This window comes from Danio rerio, chromosome 10 (genome assembly GCF_052040795.2).
Source record: "Danio rerio strain M-AB ecotype USA chromosome 10, GRCz13ab, whole genome shotgun sequence".
In the NCBI taxonomy this organism is placed as follows: Eukaryota; Metazoa; Chordata; class Actinopteri; order Cypriniformes; family Danionidae; genus Danio; species Danio rerio.
Window position 1 is genome coordinate 9,905,541 of NC_141030.1, and position 23,851 is coordinate 9,929,391.

General features: G+C 36.3%; 1 protein-coding gene across 4 annotated transcripts in view; it reads left to right on the forward strand.

The window, feature by feature from the left end:
* Positions 1 to 2,685: 2,685 nt before the first annotated feature.
* Positions 2,686 to 23,851, forward strand: part of rc3h2 (ring finger and CCCH-type domains 2) — a 64,182-nt gene continuing 43,016 nt past the window's right edge. The window contains exons 1-6 of one of the 4 annotated variants that reach the window (XM_087270206.1): positions 2,686 to 2,924; positions 8,752 to 9,055; positions 12,142 to 12,259; positions 16,054 to 16,287; positions 18,417 to 18,592; positions 20,456 to 20,656. In XM_087270206.1, coding sequence (XP_087126332.1) covers positions 8,825 to 9,055; positions 12,142 to 12,259; positions 16,054 to 16,287; positions 18,417 to 18,592; positions 20,456 to 20,656 — 960 coding nt within the window. In that variant the 5' untranslated portion in view covers positions 2,686 to 2,924; positions 8,752 to 8,824. Of the gene's footprint in view, positions 2,925 to 5,280; positions 5,458 to 6,854; positions 7,070 to 7,733; positions 8,569 to 8,629; positions 9,056 to 12,141; positions 12,260 to 16,053; positions 16,288 to 18,416; positions 18,593 to 20,455; positions 20,657 to 23,851 lie in introns of those variants that run through there. The other 3 variants (XM_087270207.1, XM_087270208.1, XM_087270209.1) reach the window with 3 other exon arrangements.

The following is a 23,851-nucleotide window of genomic DNA, read 5'->3' on the forward strand; positions in this document are numbered from 1 at the left end:
AATGAACTCATAAACAATAAATAAATAAAATAAACATAAATAAAAGTGTGATTAGAATTTTTTTATCTAATCTCAAATAAAATTAAAACTAAAAATGATTACAATTAATCACATTTTATTAAAACAAATAAGTATACATAAATAATAAAGGCAAATAAGAACGCAATAGTATAACTAAAAACTAAATAGGCTTATTATGAAAGCATTTTTGTGGCTTATTTAGAATATTAATTTTCCCCAAAATATAAACAGTTTCTTTATTCAAGTAACTACATAGATGCCATTTACACAATAAAATGGGAAAATTTGCATGAAATTGACCAACTTTTGAAGGCTTACAGCATCTAAAAGACTTAAATGCCATAGTTATGCCATGTTCTACAGTATAAAAGGCATCTTTTTGATTTAAATTTTTAAAAATTACTTAATTGAAAGTGTCTTCATCAGAAGTGAGCATTACAGTAACAAAAGATCCCTTTTTAGTAAACGTATTCTTTCATTAAGCAAAATAAGAAGTGCTTTTTTGTATAATGAATACAAACCATTGTTGACCATTTTTATAAATCTACCGATTAATCCAATAAGCAACATGTTGTATAAATTATTAGACCAAAGACAAGATGAAAGAATAGACATGATCCACAAAGCAGAATCATCTCTGTCTCTTTAAAATACATGCAGCCTACGCCTCGAAAAGCGGCTTGTTCCGGCTTTGCCCCTTTACATCTTTCTCCTTGCCCCCTACATGAAAATAGTACCTTCTATATTCATAAACAACAATATCCTCTGTGATATTCTGTTGACACTCCGCACTGTTTCATTGTGTAACCGAGTCGTTTTCAATTTAAAGATGCTCATCTGGGGCTGAAACGAGGATGCGAGTGTCCGCGGCGGAGTGATATTTGCTCTGGATCTCATTGCTGAACGGAGCTTTCTAATTGCGAATCCTACTATGGTCATGGATTGGATGATGAATATTAATCAGGCAATCAGCAGGTTGCTTGGTAACTTTGTAGAGTATGATGTAAAGCTAGGATTGTAGAGAATGTGTACATATACAAATTTTATGCTTAGATAAAATTTATTTTGAGGTAAAAATGGCATTGTTGTTGCACATGCTGCCCTCAGTAAACATTTCTACATTCACTTTCTTTTCAGCTTAGTCCCTTTATTATTCTGGGGTCGCCACAGTGGAAGAAACCGACAATTAATCCAGCACAAATATTACACAGCAGATGCCCATCCACCCAACACTGGGAAACACCCACACACATACGCTATTCAATTCACCTGTACTGCTGCATGTCTTTGAACTGTGGGGAACACGGAGCAGCCGGAGAAAACCTATGTAAACAGAGGGAGTACATGCAAACTCCACACAGAAATGACCCAGCACGACCAGCAACCTTCTTGCTGTGAGGCGGATGTGCTATCCATACCACTGTGCTGCCCTCAGTAACCTTTGGGTCAAATTAAGATATTTATGATTTTAATAAACACTCTAAAAAATGCTGGGTTGATAACAACCCAATTTGGGTTATTTTGGTAACCCAGCGCTGGGTAAAAAAGGGACAAAGATATAGCACACACACACACACACACACACACACACACACACACACACACACACACACACACACACACACACACACACAATAAAAAGCAAATATACTGTATATGTAATATAAATAGGCCTAAATAAAATACAATACAAAAATAAAAAGGCATTGACTTTCTAGAGGCAGCATAATTCATTTGAAAATATGTATTTAAAACTATTTAAAAAAAATTATATATATATATATATATATATATATATATATATATATATATATATATATATATATATATATATATATATATATATATATATATATATATATATATATATATATGCTTACCCATTTTTATTATTATTATAAATGGGTTTAAAAATAGACGATAAAACATATTTGGAAAACATTTGCTTTGTAATAAGTTGGATAATTTAAAAATTCTATACTCATTATAGTAGAACAATGTATTTATTTTTTTACATTTTAATTTGATTTAATTCAATTTGGTTAATTATTCATTCATTAATTTTCTTTTTTATGCTTAGTCCCTTTATAAATCTAGGGTTGCCACAGCAGAATGAACCGCCAACTTATCCAGCATATTTTATTAACATGTTTTAATCTATTTATTTATCTATCTATCTATCTATCTATCTATCTATCTATCTATCTATCTATCTATCTATCTAGAACATGGAAACTCCACACAGAAATGCCAACTGGCCCAACCGCGGCTCGAACCAGCAACCTTCTTGCTTTGGGGCGATTCTGCGCCACCGTTATTGCGCCACCGTAATGCCTCTGTTTGCATATTCATTTATTAAAATTATTTATAAGATTTTTTTATGTGGCCTATTACATTTCCACATCTTTTTTAGCCTTCAGTCATGTCATTTTTTTTGAGTTGTAGTAACATTCCATGATTCATTTCACGGCAGACATGACGACATGTCACAAAGTGAAGTGCAAAGAAATGTATTTCCCCAACTCTAAATGAGGGGACTGTGCTCGTGAATATGCATTAGCAGCGCTGACGTCGCGCTGTTGTCCTCCAATGGCAGACCCCTGTCTTCTGAATATTAAGTAAGAACACTTCGCCATAGTAGTTTTGCTATATTCGCTGACGCTCATGGGAGTGTACCTGCTCATGCTGAACATGTCGCGCTGTCAGGGAATGCGCTCTCAAATCTCTGGAAATTGCACACATGATTTAATGTGATGTCTGGTCGGAATAAAAAGACGGCAAAAATTCGGGAAAAAACAAGTTCGGCATTGCTGTGAATAAAAGACTGCGATGAAGAAACTGGTGTTGATGGCGAAGTGCAAATAAACTATGGACGGTTATGATGAGACGCTGTTTCGTCTGCGGTAAGTGCAAGACGCGCGACTTTGACAGTTTATTATTGGGAAGTAGCATTGAGGATCGCTGCTGCTGTGGCGCGCGCTGCTTTCAAGATGTGCGCGAAATGATTACGCAACATCATCCCTATAATAAATACAATGATTTTCCAAACTTTTTTTCTCGCTGAAAACAAATAGTTACCCAATGCATGTGCAACAGCATGTCGCGTTGGTTTAAGTTCATTGCACAGCTGCGTAATTACGCGAATTTTCCTTTGGAGTAATGTGCATTGCATATTTTATTACACCTTATTAGTCTTTTGATTGTAGTGTTTAATTGAATGTTTGCTCAAAGAAAACAATCAGTCGTCAATAGCTTCCCTGTTAGTTTAGAATACCTGGTTATTGCTGATGTAAGAAGAGAAAGTTCTGAATAAGTTTACGGGTGGACGGCCTGTCGGTAAAGTTGCACAACAACATCAAGCATAATTCGCGCTCAATCAGACTTCCGCGTCCAATCGATTGTACCACGTTTCGCTCATTTGATTCACCCAAAGCATTAGGTAATTGATTTTTTTTCATAATTTCCACGATCACGATGCTGACGTTTCTACACATTTTAACAAAATATTATAGAAAACACAGTATTTTAGGATGATAAACTCAAAAGTAGCCAAGTTTCAGTTTCATTATCACTACAAAGAGCACACATTTTCTGTTGTTGTCCTTAAAGGGGTTTTTATACCGAAACCTTTCTTAGAAAATGCATAATTAGAAATATGAAAACATACTCTACTTTTTAAATTAGCTAATGCAGTTTTAGGTTACTTGACAAGACATTTACAGTACTGTATATGTTCATTTGCATGCATAATCAAAATGGCAAGCAGCATAAAACAGCTGCTTTGAAGGACTCTTTTTTATTTTTAAAGATAATTATTTATAGTTTTATTGATTCTTTCTTTGGCTGATCTTAAATATTTGTGGAAACCTTCCTTTCAATTTTTAAAGTGATAATTCACCAAAAAAAAAAATAAATAAATAAAAAAAAATCAACAAAAGGGATATTCTGTAGATCGTTGGAAACCATCGTTGACAGGAACAACAACACAAATATTGAAGTCGATGGCTGCTGCTATCTGACATTCTTGTTAGTTTTCAACAGAAGAAAGAAAGTCAGACAGGTTTGGAACAAGTGCAGGAAGTCTAAATATTAACAGAATTGTAATTTTCATGAATGAACCATGCATTTAAAACATTGCTCACACTAAGATAAAAAGGGTTCTTTCAAGAACTTTTCACCAGATGTTATTTGGTAAAGTTTTTATGAGTGAAGTTCATGACCAATATTTTGCGCACCATATTTTGCCATTGCAACTTTATGGAGCTTGTTCTCAGGCATGAGGTGAAACTGTACATGTGTTTAGATGTATGAAGGCAGAGGAGGTGTCTGGGGTAACAAGGACATGATGTTCCAACTTTGGGGTCACACTGACCTAAAGATACACTCACGCACATTTGCACCCATTACCCCTCAGCATTCCTAGGGGTCAGGTTCTGGGTATGTCAGTTTACTGAAGCAAGCGCTTTCCATGAAACACAAGGGACTATCCATCAGTGGAGCCAATAGCAAATATTCCTAAAGCAATAGTTTATCTAAAAAAAATTAATTCTACAATATATCTACTATGCAAGTCAATGGCTACTTTTAATCAGAATATCTTAAGAAACTCATAAAAGTTAGTACCAGAATTTAAATGTTTGGTGAACTATCCCTGTTGGATGACATGCGGGTTGAAGCAAGTATAAATCTAAATATTTATTACGATAGCTATATACACTTCAATGAGGTATTTGAAGTCCAACAGTATGTATTTTCAGTTGTGCTGAATTTTAAACTCATAGCCAAACTGTAAATGAACCAGATTTAGATTAGTAAACAATGTTACAAACAATTTCCTGTTTTAAAGTTCTTCTCATTTCTGCACCCCCTGCGTCACATGGACACAAAACAGTGTTAAGTGGTTTCCTGTTTATCATTGTGAACTGATCTTTCGTATTTCTGAGGTTTGCATTATGTTCCAAATGCGTGCTGGCTTCAAGCAGACCTATTTTTAGCATGTATTATTTCAAAGCGCATTGTATCGTCACAGCTGCGTCATTAACAACACATCTAAACAAATTGTAAATACTGTACTATGGGCTGTTTGTACTGTAACTGTACAATCCTAAAGTAATCCTGTATTTATTATTAGGGAAAGTAAAAACAATGAAAGTACCCAACTCCCAAACTATAACTCACGAGTAGCCACTCGCGTGACTGGTGTGAGTGGGTGGGCGTGTAAAAGACAGATTTTCCTCGAGCAGATGCTCCCGTGACCGTGAATCACTGAATCACGCCCCGAAACCCACCACCGCAACTTTCGTCTGTCCCCACGAACACGTTTTGTCACGCGCTTGGACTCCGCGACATTAAATATTAATATAGCGTGGAAATATGACTCGCGCGAGCAGAATCGAGTTACTCTGTGGATGTTTCACTCGCACGGTTACTTACACGGTGGGTATAATTTCATACATTAATATGTGCGCTATGGCTGCCTGTCTATTTCGGATGTATCTTTCTTCAGCGTGTTCCTAGTTAAAATGGCTCATTTAACTCTTTAGAACATTTAAAAAATAATATTGAATTTAGTTTGAATATTTAGGCTATTTTGTTTACTTTTAGGCTATTTTGTTTATTATTTTTGCTTAATATTTATTTACATAATGCAATGTTATTCTACCCAACACCTTTTATAATGTTTTTAAATTTTACTTACTAAGCTGTGTTTACATTATTCTAGAATAAAATTGGCTGTTTTTCTTCTTTGCTTTTGACCGTGTTAAGAAATAAATGTACTACAGTAAAAAGAAAGAAGAAACCACATGGCCCCCCAGGCATGAGCCTGTCTTGACAAATGATTGATTCTCAACAGCAGTCGGGGCCCTTGTGTAATTTTGCATGGCATGGTGCTTCTGTCAGGGCATGAAGTGTCTGTGAGCTTTTCCTGGAGGATCAGACATCAGCCAATGGGGGGTCGTTCAGCAGGTGTTAGTACAGCAGCTGAAGCTGTGTGTAGTAGTATAGTAGGGGAATGAATGGTTTCTTTTACCCCTGTAATTTAACACTTTCCGACAATAGCCTTTGGTGAGGATAAAGTCCATTTTATATCTCTCACTCTCTGACTTTCCTTTTTGCCTAGGGTTTGTGAAATATGTTTAATGTGGTGTGGCTGTTTGTAAATCACTCTTATCAGCTCCACCTTCTGTCCTGCCGGAAGTCCCTGAAGAGCAGCAGAGTTCAGAAACAAACAGGCGGATCTGGAGGAAAAGCAGAGGGAGGGTTTGAGTGAATGGAGATGTGAGGAACATGAATGAGTGCAAAATGGTTTATTCTTGGAGCTGGAGCTGAGAAGTGATGGGAGCGTGAATGATGTCAAGTGGAAAATGAGAGATTATTTTATATAAATATATATATATATATATATATATATATATATATATATATATATATATATATATATATATATATATATATATATATATAAACTAAAAACTAAAGGGGGGCTAATAATTCTGACTTCAACTGTATGTATGTATATATATATATATATATATATATATATATATATATATATATATATATATATATATATATATATATATATATACATACAACAGTTCTGTCTGGATCTCGAATCGGATTGGCTGATAGCCGTGATATCTTTAAGTATTACTCCGCCCACATACAGCCAGCAACAAGCAGACGTTACAGTTTGACAAATATTACTGCTGTTACACAACAAATTATACCTTTCAGGTTTTTTCAGTCGAGAATGTAGCTGTTCATATTGCAACTATGCAGTTTATTTGCAAGAATAGTGCCTATTTTAAAATATTTACAATTTCTGACAGCTTGTCGGCGGCAGTTGACGTTGTCTACCCACAAGATGGCACCAGAACCACATAATAAGCCCTTGCTGAGTGTGTTCTCTTGAGCACGAATTAAAAAGCTGAAAAACGAAAGCCTCGTTGTTTTTAAGGTGGACTGGATAGAGTCAATAAGAAGCTGCGAATAAGAAGCTGGATTCAGCCTTGTCCCTCCTTATCGCAAACCCAACAGCAGTCTGGTGAGAAATCTCTGTGGACGGATGGCATTTCATGTCACGTTCAGCTTTATAATCCTAAAATGTGAGCAAAATTTGCTGTTTTGTCATCACCTTAAGGGGGTCACACACCAGAAGCACCGCTTCACATTACGCTATAGAGAATCATTCAAATACTAGCTGATGTTAGTAACGGTTAATTAGTTACAGCTTCTGCTGTTCTGACATTAGCTGCAGATGTAAATGAATGGCGGAAGAAAGTAGTTCCTTTTTTTTACAAGATTGTGCCATCAAACTGTTGTATAAATGCAAAATCACACTCATAGCAGTATGCCTTGGCTGTATATCAGCACTGGTGGGGTTTTTAATATACATATACATATTAAAGGGGATAACAATTTATTTGTTTGGCTTTAATTCTAGCCGAAATAAAACAAATAAGACTTCCTCCAGAAGAAAAAATATTATCAGACATATAATTTCTAATAAAAATAAAAAATCTAAAATTAAATGTAATCTATAATAATCCCTAAACCTAACATAACTGTAAATTATTCCCAAAAACTGAGCGGATTTATAGCTTGATAAAAATGATGTAGAAGCACACAGCCCTAACTGTTAGCCTTACCTTAACATGAATTAAAAGTATCCCTTAAAGCTGATTGGCTGATTGAAATGTTGTTTCAGCATCAACATGTTTTTTTAGGAGCATCTCCTACTTAGTGAAATCCCACTAACCTTACTGGGTACTAGGATGTTCTGTATGGTTAATAACTGGCACTACCTTTTCAGAAACCCACAAAAGTTTCACATGTACAATCGCATATTAAGATTATATGTGAAATGTACACCTTATCATGTTAAACTCATAATCATGTTTCCACGTATCCAGCCAGATATGTACATACAGTATGTGATCACACGAGTTTCACGTTTACACTTATTTTTACATGATTTTGTCTAGTGATTGTGCATGTGATTTTGTAGATAAAGATTGCAATAAACGTATGCAGTAATAAATATGTAGTTACACATTTTTTCATCAACTAGTACTAAAAAAAAATATTTGATATTTATTCTCAATTAGTTTTTTCTTTTTACATATTCAATATTTTTTCCAATAAAAGTTTAAATACAAATAATTATATGTAGGTCTTTGGCTATTTTTTCATTTATTCACTTAACTCAAAGATCAGATGTTTAACTGTTCTGTTTTTAGAAATATTAATGGCATTTATATTAAATCTATATTAGTTTAATCGAATCAGTAATGAATAATTAAATGAAAAACAACGCTATTTATTTTTTTATTTTTTTGTAAAGTTTAAGTAATTACCAAAATAATTAGAGAAAATGTTTTTACCATTGTTGTCAACTTAACACATTTCTAATGAAAAGACCTCTCTTAATATTGCCATAGAACATTAAACATGTACACTTACTCAGAAATCTGCCCAACATGCCTTATGGCCTGCATAAGCACTGTGTTAAAGGTTATTGTCTGATTTATCAGTAAGGAACATGTTCATAATTTTTGGACCAAGTCGTGGGTTACATGAAAAAACAACAGTTTAACCTATGTAGTATGATTCATAAACAAATGACTTTTAAAATGTATTGCCTGATTGGGCAGCGATGTAGAAAAATTCACCTGCCTTTGTTTTCAGACACAGCCAATGTAACCCAGTATCTTCTTGTGTTCTCAGGTGTGTTTAAGGCACCAGGGCGTGGAAGCATGCGATCTACCTGAGCGAGATTGTTCCACCTGTAGGTCACAGGATGCCGGTGCAGGCAGCTCAATGGACCGAGTTTCTATCCTGCCCTATCTGCTATAATGAGTTTGATGCCTGCAGCCACAAGCCCATCAGCCTGGGCTGCTCGCACACCGTCTGCAAGACCTGCCTCCACAAACTGCACCGCAAGGCCTGTCCTTTTGACCAGACGGCTATCAGCACTGACATTGATGTGCTGCCTGTCAACTGTGCCCTCCTGCAGCTGGTGGGGGCGCCGGTGAGTGGGGCATGCTGGGAGATTGACATTATTGCCTTTGAGTCTTTGTTTTGGTCAGGACATCCAAAAAGCCTATCTAGCTTGTGAAGCTTAAAATGCTATTTTCTATTGATTCGGTGTCTTAATCACGCATAACATTTTACAAGACATGCAATGTAATTACATAAAAAGTAATCTAACAATGAAAAAGGAGGAACAGTTCCAAATAAAAAAAGGAGACAGAATAACAAATGTTGTTTTGATTAAAAATCAGGGTTATACCATCAAATATACATTTACATTTACATTTAGTCATTTAGCAGACGCTTTTATCCAAAGCGACTAATCTATATATACAGGTGCTGTTCATATAATTAGAATAACTTCAAAAAGTTGATTTGTTGACACAAGGAATGTGCCAGCTAAAGCCCATGTCTTGCATACGTCAGTGCGAAGTTGTTTTTTGAAGCACTGACTCCAGCTGCAGTCCTCTCATTGTGATTTTCCCACATATTTTTTTTTATGTTTTTTTGTTTTTACAATTTTCTCCAGGGTGCGGTTATCCCTTTTGCTTTTACACCTTTTTTCTACCACATATTTTGCTTCACTTTGCCTCTCTATTAACGTGCTTGTACACAGAGCTCTGTGACCAGCCAGCCTCTTTTGCCATGACCTTTTGTGTCTTTTCCTCCTTGTGCAAGGTGTCAGTGGTCATTTTTGCTGTCAAATCAGCCATCTTCCCCATGATTGTGTAGCCTACAGTACTAGACCGAGACTTTTTAAAGGCCTTTGCAGGTGTTTTAGGCTAATTTTCTGATAAGAGTGTGGCACAAGGTGTCTTCAATACTGAATCTTTTCACAATGTTCTAATTTTCTAAGATTTTGGAGTTTTCATTAGCTGTCATCAAAATCTTCAGAATTAAAATGAATAAACACTTGAAATATATCAGTCTGGGTGGAATAAATGTGTACTTAAGGGCTACTCAATAATTATCTACCTTCCTGCGAAGTTCAGCTCCAACCTTGATCAAACAGACTTGAATCAATTAAATAGGGCCTGAACAGCACTTGATAATTCCTGGCAGGTGTTGTTTGTTATGGGTTGCAACTGAAATCTGCTGCAATGTAGATCTCCCAGAACAGGGTTGAGCACCCCAGTATATATTTGACAAGTTTCACTTCTTGAATGGAATTAGTAAAATAAATATATATGAGCAATATCACATGATTAGCAGTGCGATATGGCTGTATATCGGGACTAGTAAAAGGCATGCGTTGCGTCCCACTAGTGACGATAAACAGCCATATTGCACTGCTACAAGTGTGATATTGCGTGTATTTTATTATGTGTATGAGGATCATCAGGACTGCAGAAACCGTTGCTACTCCACAAACGTCACTTTAGATCTAGTATCTGAATGATTCTCTAGCGCAATGTCTAAAGTTATGACAAAACAGTTGATTTGCTCACATTTTAAGATTATAAGGCTGAACACCATGAAATGCCATCAGTCTAGAGACATTTCACAGTATTTTTCTGTTGCAATCAGGATTTCACAATAATTAACCCCAAAAAAGCCAAAGCAATGCAGTCACTACCAGATTACCCTGCTGAAAAATCGTGCTTAAACCAGCCGAGGCTGGTTGGCTGGTTTTAGCTGGTCGACCAGCCTGGTTTAAGAGGGGTTTTAGCCATTTCCAGGCTGGTTTCCAGCTATTTCCACCCTGGTCCTAACTGGTCAGGCTGGGAGATAACCAGCTAAAACCAGCTTGACCAGCCTAGCCAAGTTAGGAGTCCAGCCAAAACCAGCTATATCCAGCTTAAACCAGGCTGGTCAAGCTGGTTTTAGCTGGATTTGGCTGGTCATTTTCCAGCCTGACTAGCTAAGACCAGGCTGGAAATGGCTGGAAACCAGCCTGTAAATGGCCAAAACTCCTCTTAAACCAGGCTGGTCGACCAGCTAAAACCAGCCAACCAGCCTAGGCTGGTTTAAGCTGGATTTTTCAGCAGGGTACTGTTGTACACTGTTGTACTGTTGTACATGTGCAGGCATTTCTTCTTTCTTTCAGTTTATCGAGCTAGTCTGCAGTAGAGAAAACAGGAGACTCATTAGAAAAAAATGATAGCCGACCAAAAAGTAACTCAGCGTTATACAAAGAGTAGCCAACACAAAATACACACACTCCTAATATGTTAGTCCCATCTCACACTCAATACACTACAATTACTATGATATACATTCAGCACTACAACATACAAAAGAAAGCGATCAACTTAGAATGTCACTTACCAGTTTTATAATGGTTTGATCAGCTATAGTTTTTAATTTTACGTTGAGTTTTTCTCCTCTAAGAGATGATGGATTATAATGCGGCCTCTGTCGCCATCTTTTGGATGGACAATGTCAACCATCTTTGCTCTGCTCAATGACAGGCTGTTGGATGCTGACATGCTGTATTTTATACATATTTTAATTATAAAAGTTTAAAATAGGCATTATCCTTATAAATTAACTGCATAGTTGCAATCTAAACAACTACATTGTTGCCTAAAAAGCCTCAGAAGTACATTATGTTGTCCAACAGCTGCAATATTTGTCAAACTGTAGTGAGTTTATTGATCTGCTGTCACTCTATGTGGGCGGAGTAATACACAGGGGTGAGGAGGCTGTACGAGTGCTAATATTATAGGAATAACACACAGCTATCAGCCAACTAGACAGAACTGTTGTATAAATATACATTATTTTAATACTTTATTATTTAAAAATATTTAGTACTGTCATATATATAGTGTAAAAGTAGTGGTGTAATATGTAATACTTTTACATCAATTACATTACATGTTAAATATAAATTTATGACATAATAGGATATCACATAAAAACACATACATCTATACTATTAGCATGCGTGCACCATTTAAAAATACAATAAAAAAATGTAAGACTGCAAATAACCACATGATTGTAAGGGTTAGGCACCATTTTACATATTTCTTCAAACAGGTAATGGTCACTAATGGTGAACAGTGATGTCATAATGCCACATTAAAAATCAGCTTCATATCTTCCAACGTTTTTTTGTTTTCCATTTTATTTCTGCAGGTTCCTGAGGGAGAGGTTGTGAGTGTGGGCAATGCTGAAGACACGAGACATTATGAAGTGTGCAGGATGTGTGTGGAGGAGCTGGCGCTGTACCTCAAACCAGTCAGTGGAGGAAAAGGTGAGCTTGTGAAGACAGAAACGCAGGTGGATCAACATTTGATGCTTTGAGTGCTGCATTTTTGTTTAGGTTTGTGGCACAGTGAGCTCCGATTAGAATAGAGCAACATTTCCTGTTGTTCAGCGGTTGCTTGTGTTTAATCTGCATATGGTTGGAGAAACCCGCGTCGGTGAGAAAAACAAAAAACTGAAACTCCATGACCATTTTAACAACAAAAGTAATCATGCACATATCTTATGTGAAATAAATGCTATAAAAATAAAGGTAGCCATTTGCAATATACAAAAAATACAAACAAAAGAAAATAAATAACAATACCACACTCATAGCACTGATGTGTCTGAATATCAGCACTTTTGTGATTTTGCTTGTAGGTAAGGCAAGGCAAGGCAAGTTTATTTATATAGCACATTTCATACACAGTGACAATTCAAAGTGCTTTACATAAACAGGAATAAAAAAGACAAGTTTAGGAACATAAAATGCAGACAATAAAAATTATTAAAAACAGATAAAAACAAATTAAAATGAGTTAAAATAGGTTATAAAAGAATGAAAAAGAAAATGAAAAACATAATAGTGCAATCTGTCGGACGTAGCACAGTGCTCATACAGTAAAGGCACAGCTAAACAGATGTGTTTTCAGTCTTGATTTGAACATGCCTAATGTTGGTGCACATCTGATAATTTCTCGAAGCTGATTCCAGCAGCGAGGGGCATAGTGGCTGAAGGCAGATTCACCCTGCTTTGACTGAACCCTTGGAATTTCTAGTTTATATGATCCTAAAGATCTGAGTGATCTGTTGGGTTTGTATTCAGTGAGCATATCTGTAATGTATTGAGGTCCTAGGCCATTTAGTGATTTATAGACCAGTAATAATACTTTAAAATCTATTCTGAATGTAACTGGCAGCCAGTGTAAAGACCTGAGGACAGGTGTGATGTGCTCTGATTTCCTGCTTCTGGTCAGAATTCTGGCCGCAGCGTTCTGGATGAGCTGCAACTGCCTGACTGTCTTTTTGGGAGGAGGCCGTTACAGTAATCCACCCTGCTGCTGATAAAAGCATGAACAAGTTTCTCTAAGTCTTCACTGGACACAAAGCATCTGATTCTTGCAATATTTTTGAGATGATAGTATGCTGATTTACTGACTGCTTTGACATGACTATTGAAACTCAGATCTGACTCCTATTGTCACACCAAGATTCTTGACCTTATTTTTTGTCGTTTGACCTTTAGAGCCAAGGTACGCATTCACCTTGAGAACCTCGTCTCTTTTCCCAAATGCAATGACTTCAGTTTTCTCTTTGTTTAACTGAAGAAAGTTTTGGCACATCCAATTGTTAATTTCATCAATGCACTGGTAGAGCGTGTCAATGGGGCTGTAGTCATTGGGCAGTAAGGCTAAGTAGATCTGAGTGTCATCAGCATAGCTGTGGTAGGAGATTTGGTTCTTTAGGTAGACCCAACAGTGCTGATATAAATTCATAACAAACTGCTACAAGTCTAATAATGCAGTTATACAAAAGTTCTGTAAGTATTACTCACTGCATCTGGTAATTCAAAACTATTAACCTCATAAATGCTATGTCTTATTAATAAATAACTAGTTTGAATGTTAACTAGGGAAAGCAATGTATCCTTTAAGCACTGCTTATGATGCAAAAAATCTCCCCCAAAAAGTGCTACTGTACAATTTACTGTTTTGGCACTTCTGAAAGTGGAAACTGAAATAAATGCATACTGCACTATTTGTACCGAACCTTACCACTCAGTGGAAATGAGTTATTAGAGTTCTGATCGCTAGAATATCTCAAAGCCCTCAGCCAATCGGATTTAAGAACTGCATTTTCATACATTATTGCATGTCAGTTGCTAGTGGTACTTATTACTTCGTGAATAATGTTCCGCTGGCTGCCGTGTGGACTTTGAGAATGGCTCTTTGCAGGCCAATAAAACACTTGTTCTCCATGAGCAGTAAAGCTTCAGGCCACTCATGTCCTCAGCTGGGTGAGTGGAAAAGTCTGTTTCAGTACTCAATTGACTGTTTTATTGGAGTAATAATAAAAGTTACTCCTCACAGTGAACTGGTGGGGCGCTGAAGCTCTTAAACTGCTCATTGAAGACTTTGAGCTCATAACAGTATTCCTCCACCAAACCTCCACTATTATCTGCTCTGTGATCATAAAAAGACTTATGGGACTTTAACCCTCAGGATGTTTATCAGCTCATGGAGATCAGATCAGTTGTTGAATAGATATGGCATATTAGTGGTATTATAAGCCCTGCCCAAGAACAATAACTTAAACAAGCAATCAATGGCAATGTTCTGTTTATTGTATTCATTTCCTGCTGTTTTGTAATCTGTCACATTAAATGACCTAGCTCTTTAAGATGGCTGGATAATATGATTTTTTTTTCTTTTTTAAATATTTCCCAAATTATGTTTAGCAGAGCAAGGAAATTTTCACAGTATGTCTGATAATATTTTTTCTTCTGGAGAAAGTCTTATTTGTTTTATTTCAGCTAATGGTTTTTAATATTTTAAAAACATTTTAAGGTCAATATTATTAGCCCCTTTAAGCTATATATTTTTTTGATAGTCTACAGAACAAATCATCATTATACAATAACTTGCCTAATTACCCTAACCTGCCTAGTTAACCTAATTAACCTAGTTAAGCCTTGTAATGTCACTTTAAGCTGTATAGAAGTGTCTTGAAAGATATCTAGTTGAATATTATCATATTCATATGAACATTATAAAAAAAAAATCAGTTCTTAAAAATGAGTTATTAAAACTAATATGTTTAGAAATGTTGAAAAAATCTGCTCTCCGTTAAACAGAAATTGGGGGAAAAATAAACAAGGGGGCTAATAATTCTGTATATAATAAAAGTTTAATAGATATCTTAGAAATTTATATAAAACAATGATAAAATTATTTTCATTTAGTGCATCTCTGAAATAGAATAGCAATAACTAATGTATTTAAAAACAAGGATTATTTGACTAAATATATATTTCTTAAACTATAAACAGCAGTGTCACCTTTTTTTTGACTACTTTATGCCAAACAATGACAATACAGTTTTATGTTTGATTAAAAAGAATGTATTCTGTAAATTCCTACTTTTTTGAACTGCTGATGACAATTCCTTTCACAGCTTTTTTGTTTAAATATCACAAGATATCACAATACATGTTTACATTTTACATCAATGTTAGCAAACCTTAATAGAAGTTAAATGATTTCAAATAAAACATAAAGCCAAGAGCACATTCTTAGAAACCCAGTGAATTTTTGAACATTATTGCACATCTGTATACAGTATATTTATATACACACAAACATTCACATACATATTTAATATACTGTTAAAAAAGTTGATTCAATTTTCAAATACCATTTTCTTCCAGGGTCTTTTTTTTCTCATTCTGTACTGAATTTTATTAATAAACGGTATGCCCAATAAATTAAAATACTTAAACACGTGTATAGTGTTGTCTAAAAATGAATAGAACTATGTCTGTAAACCTTGGTACTTTTTTATTATTTCATGCCAAAATGCTCTAAATTACAAATTTTTTTAAATTAGATTTTAAAACAAACACATACTGTAACTATAAATTATGAATCCAAAGAAACTGAGAATTGTCTAGTGGTGTTTTTAATTAGTTTTATACCTATATATATATATATATATATATATATATATATATATATATATATATATATATATATATATATATAAGTGTCTGTGTGTGTGTGTATGTTGTTCTGTCCCGCACAGGTGTAATGTCGGCGAGTTCGAGTGCTCTCAGTCGGCCCATGCAGAGGAAGCTGGTGACGCTGGTGAACTGTCAGCTGGTGGAGGAAGAGGGCCGCGTGCGGGCGGTGCGGGCCTGCAGGTCTCTGGGTGAACGAACCGTCACTGAGCTCATCCTGCAGCACCAGAACCCACAGCAGCTCTCTGCAAACCTGTGGGCTGCAGTAAGGGCACGCGGGTGCCAGTTCCTTGGGCCTGGTGGGTTTCTTTATGTTAATTTTGACTTATTGTTTGTTATTTTAGCATATTTTGGGCTATTTGCAACTTTGGAAAAGTAGCTCTACTTCTGAATAAATACAGAAATATAAATACGAAGGAAAAAAATGGATTGAGAATTTAATACTTAATAATAAGTAACAAAAGACTAATATGAATAATAATGGAGTATTTAATTAAAATTCTATTATAAATTAGTAAATTAGATTAATAAAAGTTCAGATTAAATGAATAACAAATTAGACTAATATAAGTATTTATATTTAAATATATATTATAAATACAGTAATATAAGGAGACAAGTGACAATACCCTCAAGAAATTTCAAGGTCTCATACTTGAGAGCCGGGAGAATGGAAGGAGGGCCTGGAATTTAACAGTAGAGGTTGGTTGTAGGGGGTTTGCTGGGCAGTCACTCTGGTGAGCCCTTGGACTGCTGGGAATTGAAGGAATGGTCAGGAAACGGCTGATAGAAAAGGTCCCTGAAGAGGCAGAAGCAACATCTCTCTGGATTTGGCTAGAGAGGTTCGGCGGACAAACCAAACTATTGAAAGATAAACCACATCATAGAGTTGGGTGGTGGCCAGCAGGAGTAGATTCAGGATGCTGGATCTGCTGTCAAGCCCTTCCAAGGTGTCATTGGCCTAAATCGGTGAAATACCAAGGAAAGGGGGGTGCCCATCTGATGACCGCCTGTAATCACCAACCCTCATTTTGAATGTATCCCTAACTAGTGCTGAATGAAGAAAGGAGGGGGAAATTATGCCACTGGGCCACAGTTGGTGCAGGGCAGAGTACCTAGAAAGGTGGGCCAGTTGCGATTGTCCCATCATATTTTGCATAGGAGTAAAAACTGCAATAATGGAACTTAACAGTAACTTAAAATATTTTAGTCCTAAACACTCATCATTTAAAGACAAGGGATAAATATCAACGTAAAATGTATTGTATGTATATATATACATTTTCCGGTTTCCTCCGAGTCCAAAGACATGCAGTACAGGTGAATTGGGTGGGCTAAAATGTTTGTAGTGGATGAGTGTGAATGAGTGTGTGTGTGAATGAGTGTGTGGATGTTTCCCAGAGATGGGTTGCGGCTTAAAGGGCATCCGCTGCATAAAAAGTGCTGGATAAGTTAGCGGTTCATTCTGCTGTGGCGACCCCAGATTAATAAAGACTAAGCCGACAAGAAAATGAATGAATATACAGTTGAAGTCAGAATTATTAGACTTTTATTTTTTTCTTACTTTTTAAAATATTTCCCAAATGATGTTTAACAGAACAAAAAATTTTGAAAGCCAATTTAAGGACAAATTTATTAGCCCCTTTAAGCTATTTTTTTCTCGATAGTCTACAGAACAAACCATCGATATACAATAACTTGTCTAATTACCCTAACCTGCTTATTTAACCTAATTAACCTAGTTAAGCCTTTAAATGTCACTTTAAGCTGTATAGAAGTGCCTTGAAATATATCTAGTAAAATATTCTGTACTGTCATCATGGCAAAGATAAAATAAATGAGTTATTAGAAATGAGGAATAAAACTATTATGTTTAGAAATGTGTTGAACAAATCTTCTCTCCGTTAAATATAAATTGGGGAAAAAATAAACAGGGGGTTAAACATTCTGACTTCAACTGTATATACACACATATATGCATATATATGATTATTTACATTTAACAAATCTAAATAAAAAATACTTCATTCTTGACCCAATAAATGAGCCTTGAGTAGTATAAATAATATTAGCAAAAATACAAGTAAGTTTCATGGCTAATGCTAATGATACAACTGTAAGCAGTCATTAGGCTTATCATCCTAACTGATAATATTGTCTATCACTACTTTACAAAAAAAGTTACAAATAACCCAAACTATTCCTGAAATGTATATAAAAAACAAAATCCAAAAGTGTGTTTGTGCTTGGCTGTCAGTGATGATTGCTCATAGGGCAGATTCTGAATGGGAAAACATTGATTTCCCCATCTGATCTCATTTTGAGTTTTCGAGTCTGAGAACACCAGAGCATAACTCAATTCCTCCAGCCTGACGAGTTCACATTGATCTCAGCTCTGACCGTATGTCTTCATCTGTGTGTATTTCAGCCATGCAGGAGGATGCTCTGAAGCTGGTGCTGTTGGCTCTGGAGGATGGATCTGCTCTGTCAAGGAAGGTTCTGGTTCTGTTTGTGGTGCAGAAACTGGAAGCGCGGTTTCCTCAGGCGTCAAAGACCAGCATCGGGCATGTGGTTCAGCTGCTGTATCGAGCCTCCTGCTTTAAGGTCAGGGCGGAAACCGTTGAGCTAAAACTGCTGATAACTTTATGGCCATTACACTCAGTGCTCAATCTCTGCCATGAATCAGGAAGAGAGTCAGGAAAAGAGTTATGAGATGTGTTAAGTGTGTCGTAACTTGATATGGTGTGGATATAAAGTGCCTGGCAATGGCAATATCTTAGAGCGCTTTTACACTGGCACTTTTGGTGTGCACTCGGGTTCGTTTGACCACAGAGTTCAGTTGGTTTGTGTAATGTGAACCTGAGTCCCACTGAACCCCTAATTAATGCTTGATCCCCCTGAAGGACATCAAATTAGAGATCTGCGCAGGACTAAATTTTGAATCCCGCTCCCGCCAGGTTTTAGCCCAAACCCAACCGCTCCCGCTTATATTCAGCATTTGTTGTCCCGCTGCCCGACCCCGCCCCATTTTCTACCTGCCGTGCCTGATCCCACTAAAGAGCAGGGGGGGAGAACAAAAACGAAATCCACCCAGCTATACAGAGTATAGACAGCCTATAACAAGCTGTCTGTATAAACACACACACACAAGCACCAAGCGTACACACACACACAGACAAAGCTCTCTCTCTCATTCGCGCACACACACACACACACACACACACCTCTCATTTGCGTGTGTGCCCATACACACACACACACAGCAACGAACAAACAAGCTAAACACAACATCGTGCTGTTTCAGTCACACGCATAACGTTACATACGCGTCCTGCGCATGGACCGTCAAAATAGAGCCCATAATCTTCTTATGATACAAATACAGATTAAATAGATCTGATCATGAAAATATTTGTGTGAAATTTGCTGTGTGTGAAATTGAAACTTTGGACACTCAACCTTTAGCAGTTGTTTAGTTAACAATTTTTTTTTTCTTATGTTCCTGCTCTCAGCTGTTTCTACCATTTGCTGATGGTAAAAAAATACTGAAGTGACCTTTAATTAGTATTTTGCACTTTAAAAATATATTTTTGTTTATTCAATTAATATATTTTCGGGATCTTAATATTTATTCTTTAATTTTTTTATATATATTCTTATGTAAAAGGTTCACATTTATGCAACCAATATTTAATAAATTAGTTGTTTTTTCCAATACTTACTGTTGCTGATTTTTGTTTTCAGTTTGATGTAGCTGTTCATACATTCCACTCAACGCAATAAGTAAAAGTAAAGTATTCATGATTTGTGCTGATATCGAATTTATATCGGTATAGGTTCATACTAAAGGCTGCAATATCGGCATCGTATCGGAAGTTAAAATGTTGTATCGGGACACCCCTAGTTTATGCAAAAAAAAAAAAAATGTAAAAAAACAAATGTCCGATTTTTGAGTGTACCAGTGAACAAAAGAGTCTCCATGACTTCCAACATATTTCTGGTCATTCCTGAAATTTTGGCTGTGTGAAATTTGCTTGTCTTGTTGTTTTTATCAGAATAGCTTGTACAGTCTATACCCTCTTCTGTAAATCATTTGCATTTAAAGGGATACACCAAAATTGTTCTTTTGCTCATACAGATGTTTATTTGTCAAGTTATAATAAAATTATGTGGTATGTAATAAAATTAAATTTTTCTAGCTAAAATTTTACAGATGATGCTTATCCTACCCTATGATTCTGAATAGACAATTAAATTAAATGAATTTATAATTTACTAGATAAAAAAAAAAAAAGCATTGCTCCAGGAATCTTATGGAATCTTTCTTAGCTTGATTTACCATGCCGCCTTATGAAATCAATCACCTTAATAAGATCATTTACATAAAATGCCAATCAGCTGATTTTGATGCAAACTATAGAGCTTTGTGCTAAGCGTGTACATGCATTTCTGTCCATCTTTTTTCAGGTGACCAAACGTGATGAAGACTCGTCACTTATGCAGCTCAAAGAAGAGTTTCGCACGTATGAAGCCCTGCGGCGAGAACACGATGCTCAGATTGTTCACATCGCGATGGAAGCAGGACTGCGCATTTCACCTGAGCAGTGGTCATCTCTGCTGTACGGCGACCTCACGCACAAATCTCACATGCAGTCCATCATAGATAAGGTACTCTATGTGTGTTGCACCTACTCATCGTAACTTATATGTAGTACACTCTAAAAAATGATTAGTTGGCTTAAAAAAAATAGAGTTAACTCGATATGTTATAATTATTAAGTAAACAAACTATTAGGGATGCAACGGTTCAATCTACTCACGGTTCGGTATTTATCACGGCTTTAGGGTTTTGTTACGGTATGGTATGTGCTATGCTTAGAAAAAAATGGCTACAAATTTTTTTTAAAACAATAGACACTTATTGGGTAACAAACACCTGACAATGTAACAGCTTCACACATATGCCTGTAGATGTGCATGTTACTATATGTTCAAATAAATTGCTTAAGAAGTTAGAGAAAAAGCTTAAATTTCCCCTTTTTCTATTGTACATCTGGACTCAACAGTCTCAACCAATTATGCAGATAATAATTATGTCAACACATCTTAAGAATTGAGCACTTTTGAAGTATTGATTACTTTTGTTTACATTATGCTTGCATTACCAAGGCAATAATGTATTTTTATTTATGATTTTTTATGATTTTAATATGATTCCAGAGAGCTCTGTTTCACATATCAGCACCATCATAGTGAATGAAACTTAAGCAAAGAGAGAGCGGTCGGCTCTTCTCTCTTAATTCAGCAGGAACAGTCAGTCGAGAAGAAAACTGTTCAAGCAGACAGCGGGTGAATAACGGGAATGATCGGGTGCAAAAGAACACCCAGCAGGAGCGGGACTGAAGTAACAGTATGTCCCCGTTTGTATTAGGCATGGGCCGGTATAAGATTCGAACAGTATGATACCTTGGATAAAAATATCACGGTTTCTCTGTATTGTGATTACTGTTCTAAAATATATTCTTTCTAAATGTCTGGGTAAAAAACTAAAACTTTTTCCCTTTGAACACAACATATTTTATTTTGTAATACTTTTAAAATATTTTGGAACAGTAAACATGTCAGACTATTGGAATTACAGACTATAGGATTGTGGACTTCTGCTGTGTTCATTTGTTTCAAAAACAGAGTTTTTTTACAATTTAAAATGGCATCTTTGGACATCTTTTCTGCTGGAGATGCTGTTGTTCTAAAAAAAAAAAAAGTATATAAAAAAATTGTACAAATACCTTAGGAACGGTATTGCAGAAAAGTTTGACCGCTTTAAAAACTTGCCCTTTCCAAACCAAGGTATACCTTGATAACGGTTATCGTCCGATGCCTAGTTTGTATAGGACGCTTCTGGATCTTCTACAGGCTTGATCCGCCTGTTAGTGATCTAGGCTATCTTTGCAACAACCACTAAAAAACAGCATTCGTTATGATTTTGTGTCTGTCTGGATTTACATTGAGTGTCTGACAGCAACGCGCTGTGATTAGGCCTCACCTGCGCATTTGCCCTGTATCTCCTTCACTTGTCTGAAACCCTCAGAAACATCGACCTATGAGGAAATGTGATGTCAACAACAGATTTACATACTAAATTATTATTATTATTATTATTATTACAATACTCTCTGGTAAAGGTTAATAGCTTCCTTTATTTAAGTTTAAAGTTTAAAGATATATAAATCAGACAAAGTTATAACAAAAAATAGTTATAGAAACCAGAAAGTTAATCCTGCTCCCATTTTATAGCTGAGAAAGCAGATATAAATTCATGTTCATTAACAAAAAAAAAAATGTCAGGGTTCTGCCATTCTGGTCATGTAAATTCTTGTTTTGGTGGCAGAATCAGGACACTAGTCATGTCTAATCCTGTCATGTTGTGCTCGGCTCAAGAGCACTTGTTTCTGTCATTATGTGTGTCTCCGTGTGTGCGCGTGCCTTGATGCGGCCGCACGGGCTCTGCGTCCCTCCGACGCGCGTGCGCTCTTGTACTCGTGTTTATTTTTGTCTGTCTGCAGCGTGGTGTTTCATTCCCAGCATCTCAGTCTTGTTGGTTTCGGTTTTGGTTGGCGCTGGGATGAAGCATGCACGCTGCGTGTGTGAGCGCACGGTGAGTGTTTTCAGTAATTGTGTGCTCATGTCTTGCGTCTGTCAAAGCACGTGGCTATGTGTTTACATTGTGGTCACGTGCTTTTGTCGTGTGCTTCAGTGTTGTGTTTGTTGTCTTGAACATGCGGTTAATGAGTTCTCTCATTACCTGCATGTTCTTGTCCTGTTTTATGTGAGCGCATGGCTTGTGTTGTCTCTCTGTGTCATGCGCTCTCCCGTCTATTGTCTAGTCCCACCCTCCTTGTTAACTCATTATAAGTTTGTCATGTTCACCTGTGTGTCAATTTACTTTTTACTTTATAATCATGTTTTCAGTCCTGTGCCAGTTCGTCGTCGTTATTTCCATGTCCTGTGCTATCCAGTCCTGTTTGTCCTGCCAGCCCATCCAAGTTTATTTGAGTGTTTGTTTTGTAGTTATGTTTTTCCCCCTCGGGGTGGTTTTTGTTGTCCTTTTTGTTTTATTTTTATTAATAAATACCATCTTTTGTTGCATTTGAGTCCTCGCTCCCTCATCCTTCCTGAAACCCTGACAAGGAATGCCTGTAAAAAATTTAAAATGAGAACAACCTCATTTTAACCATTGGAAATCAATAGTATTATATGATACAACTGATAAAACAAATTGGTAAGACTTTTGGTAAGAATTATGGTCCCTATTGGACATTTTGTTGACTAAAGGTTGCAACTACATGCCAATTGCTTCTTGTTTGAGTTATAGTAGACTGTCTGCTTAATATCTGTTAATACTGCTTCTTCAACAGACATTTAACTGACTATTAGAAACTTTGCAAGTACATGTCAACTTACACTAACCCTAACCTTAACCTAACAGCCTAATGTAATATAATCTAATGAGAATTCAAGACTTCACACTTAGCTGATGATTGATTATAAGCAAGTTTGACATACTTTCCCGGAAGAAAGCCCTGAGCCCAAAAGGTCCTTAAGCCCTGGGCTCCATCCCGTTTGCAGGGCAAGGGGGGAGCCTTGAGGTAGATCTCGACAACTCCCCCCTTGATAAGAGCTGATGACTAAAATGAATGCTATGAAGAGATATGCTGCAGGATGAGAGTTTGACTGTAGTGCTAAATTTAGGTTGATCAATTCACATGTAGTGCATGCTTTTGGAATGTGGGGGGAAACCGGAGAACTCAGGGAAAACCCACACGAGCACGGGAAGAACATGCAAACTACGCACAGAAATGG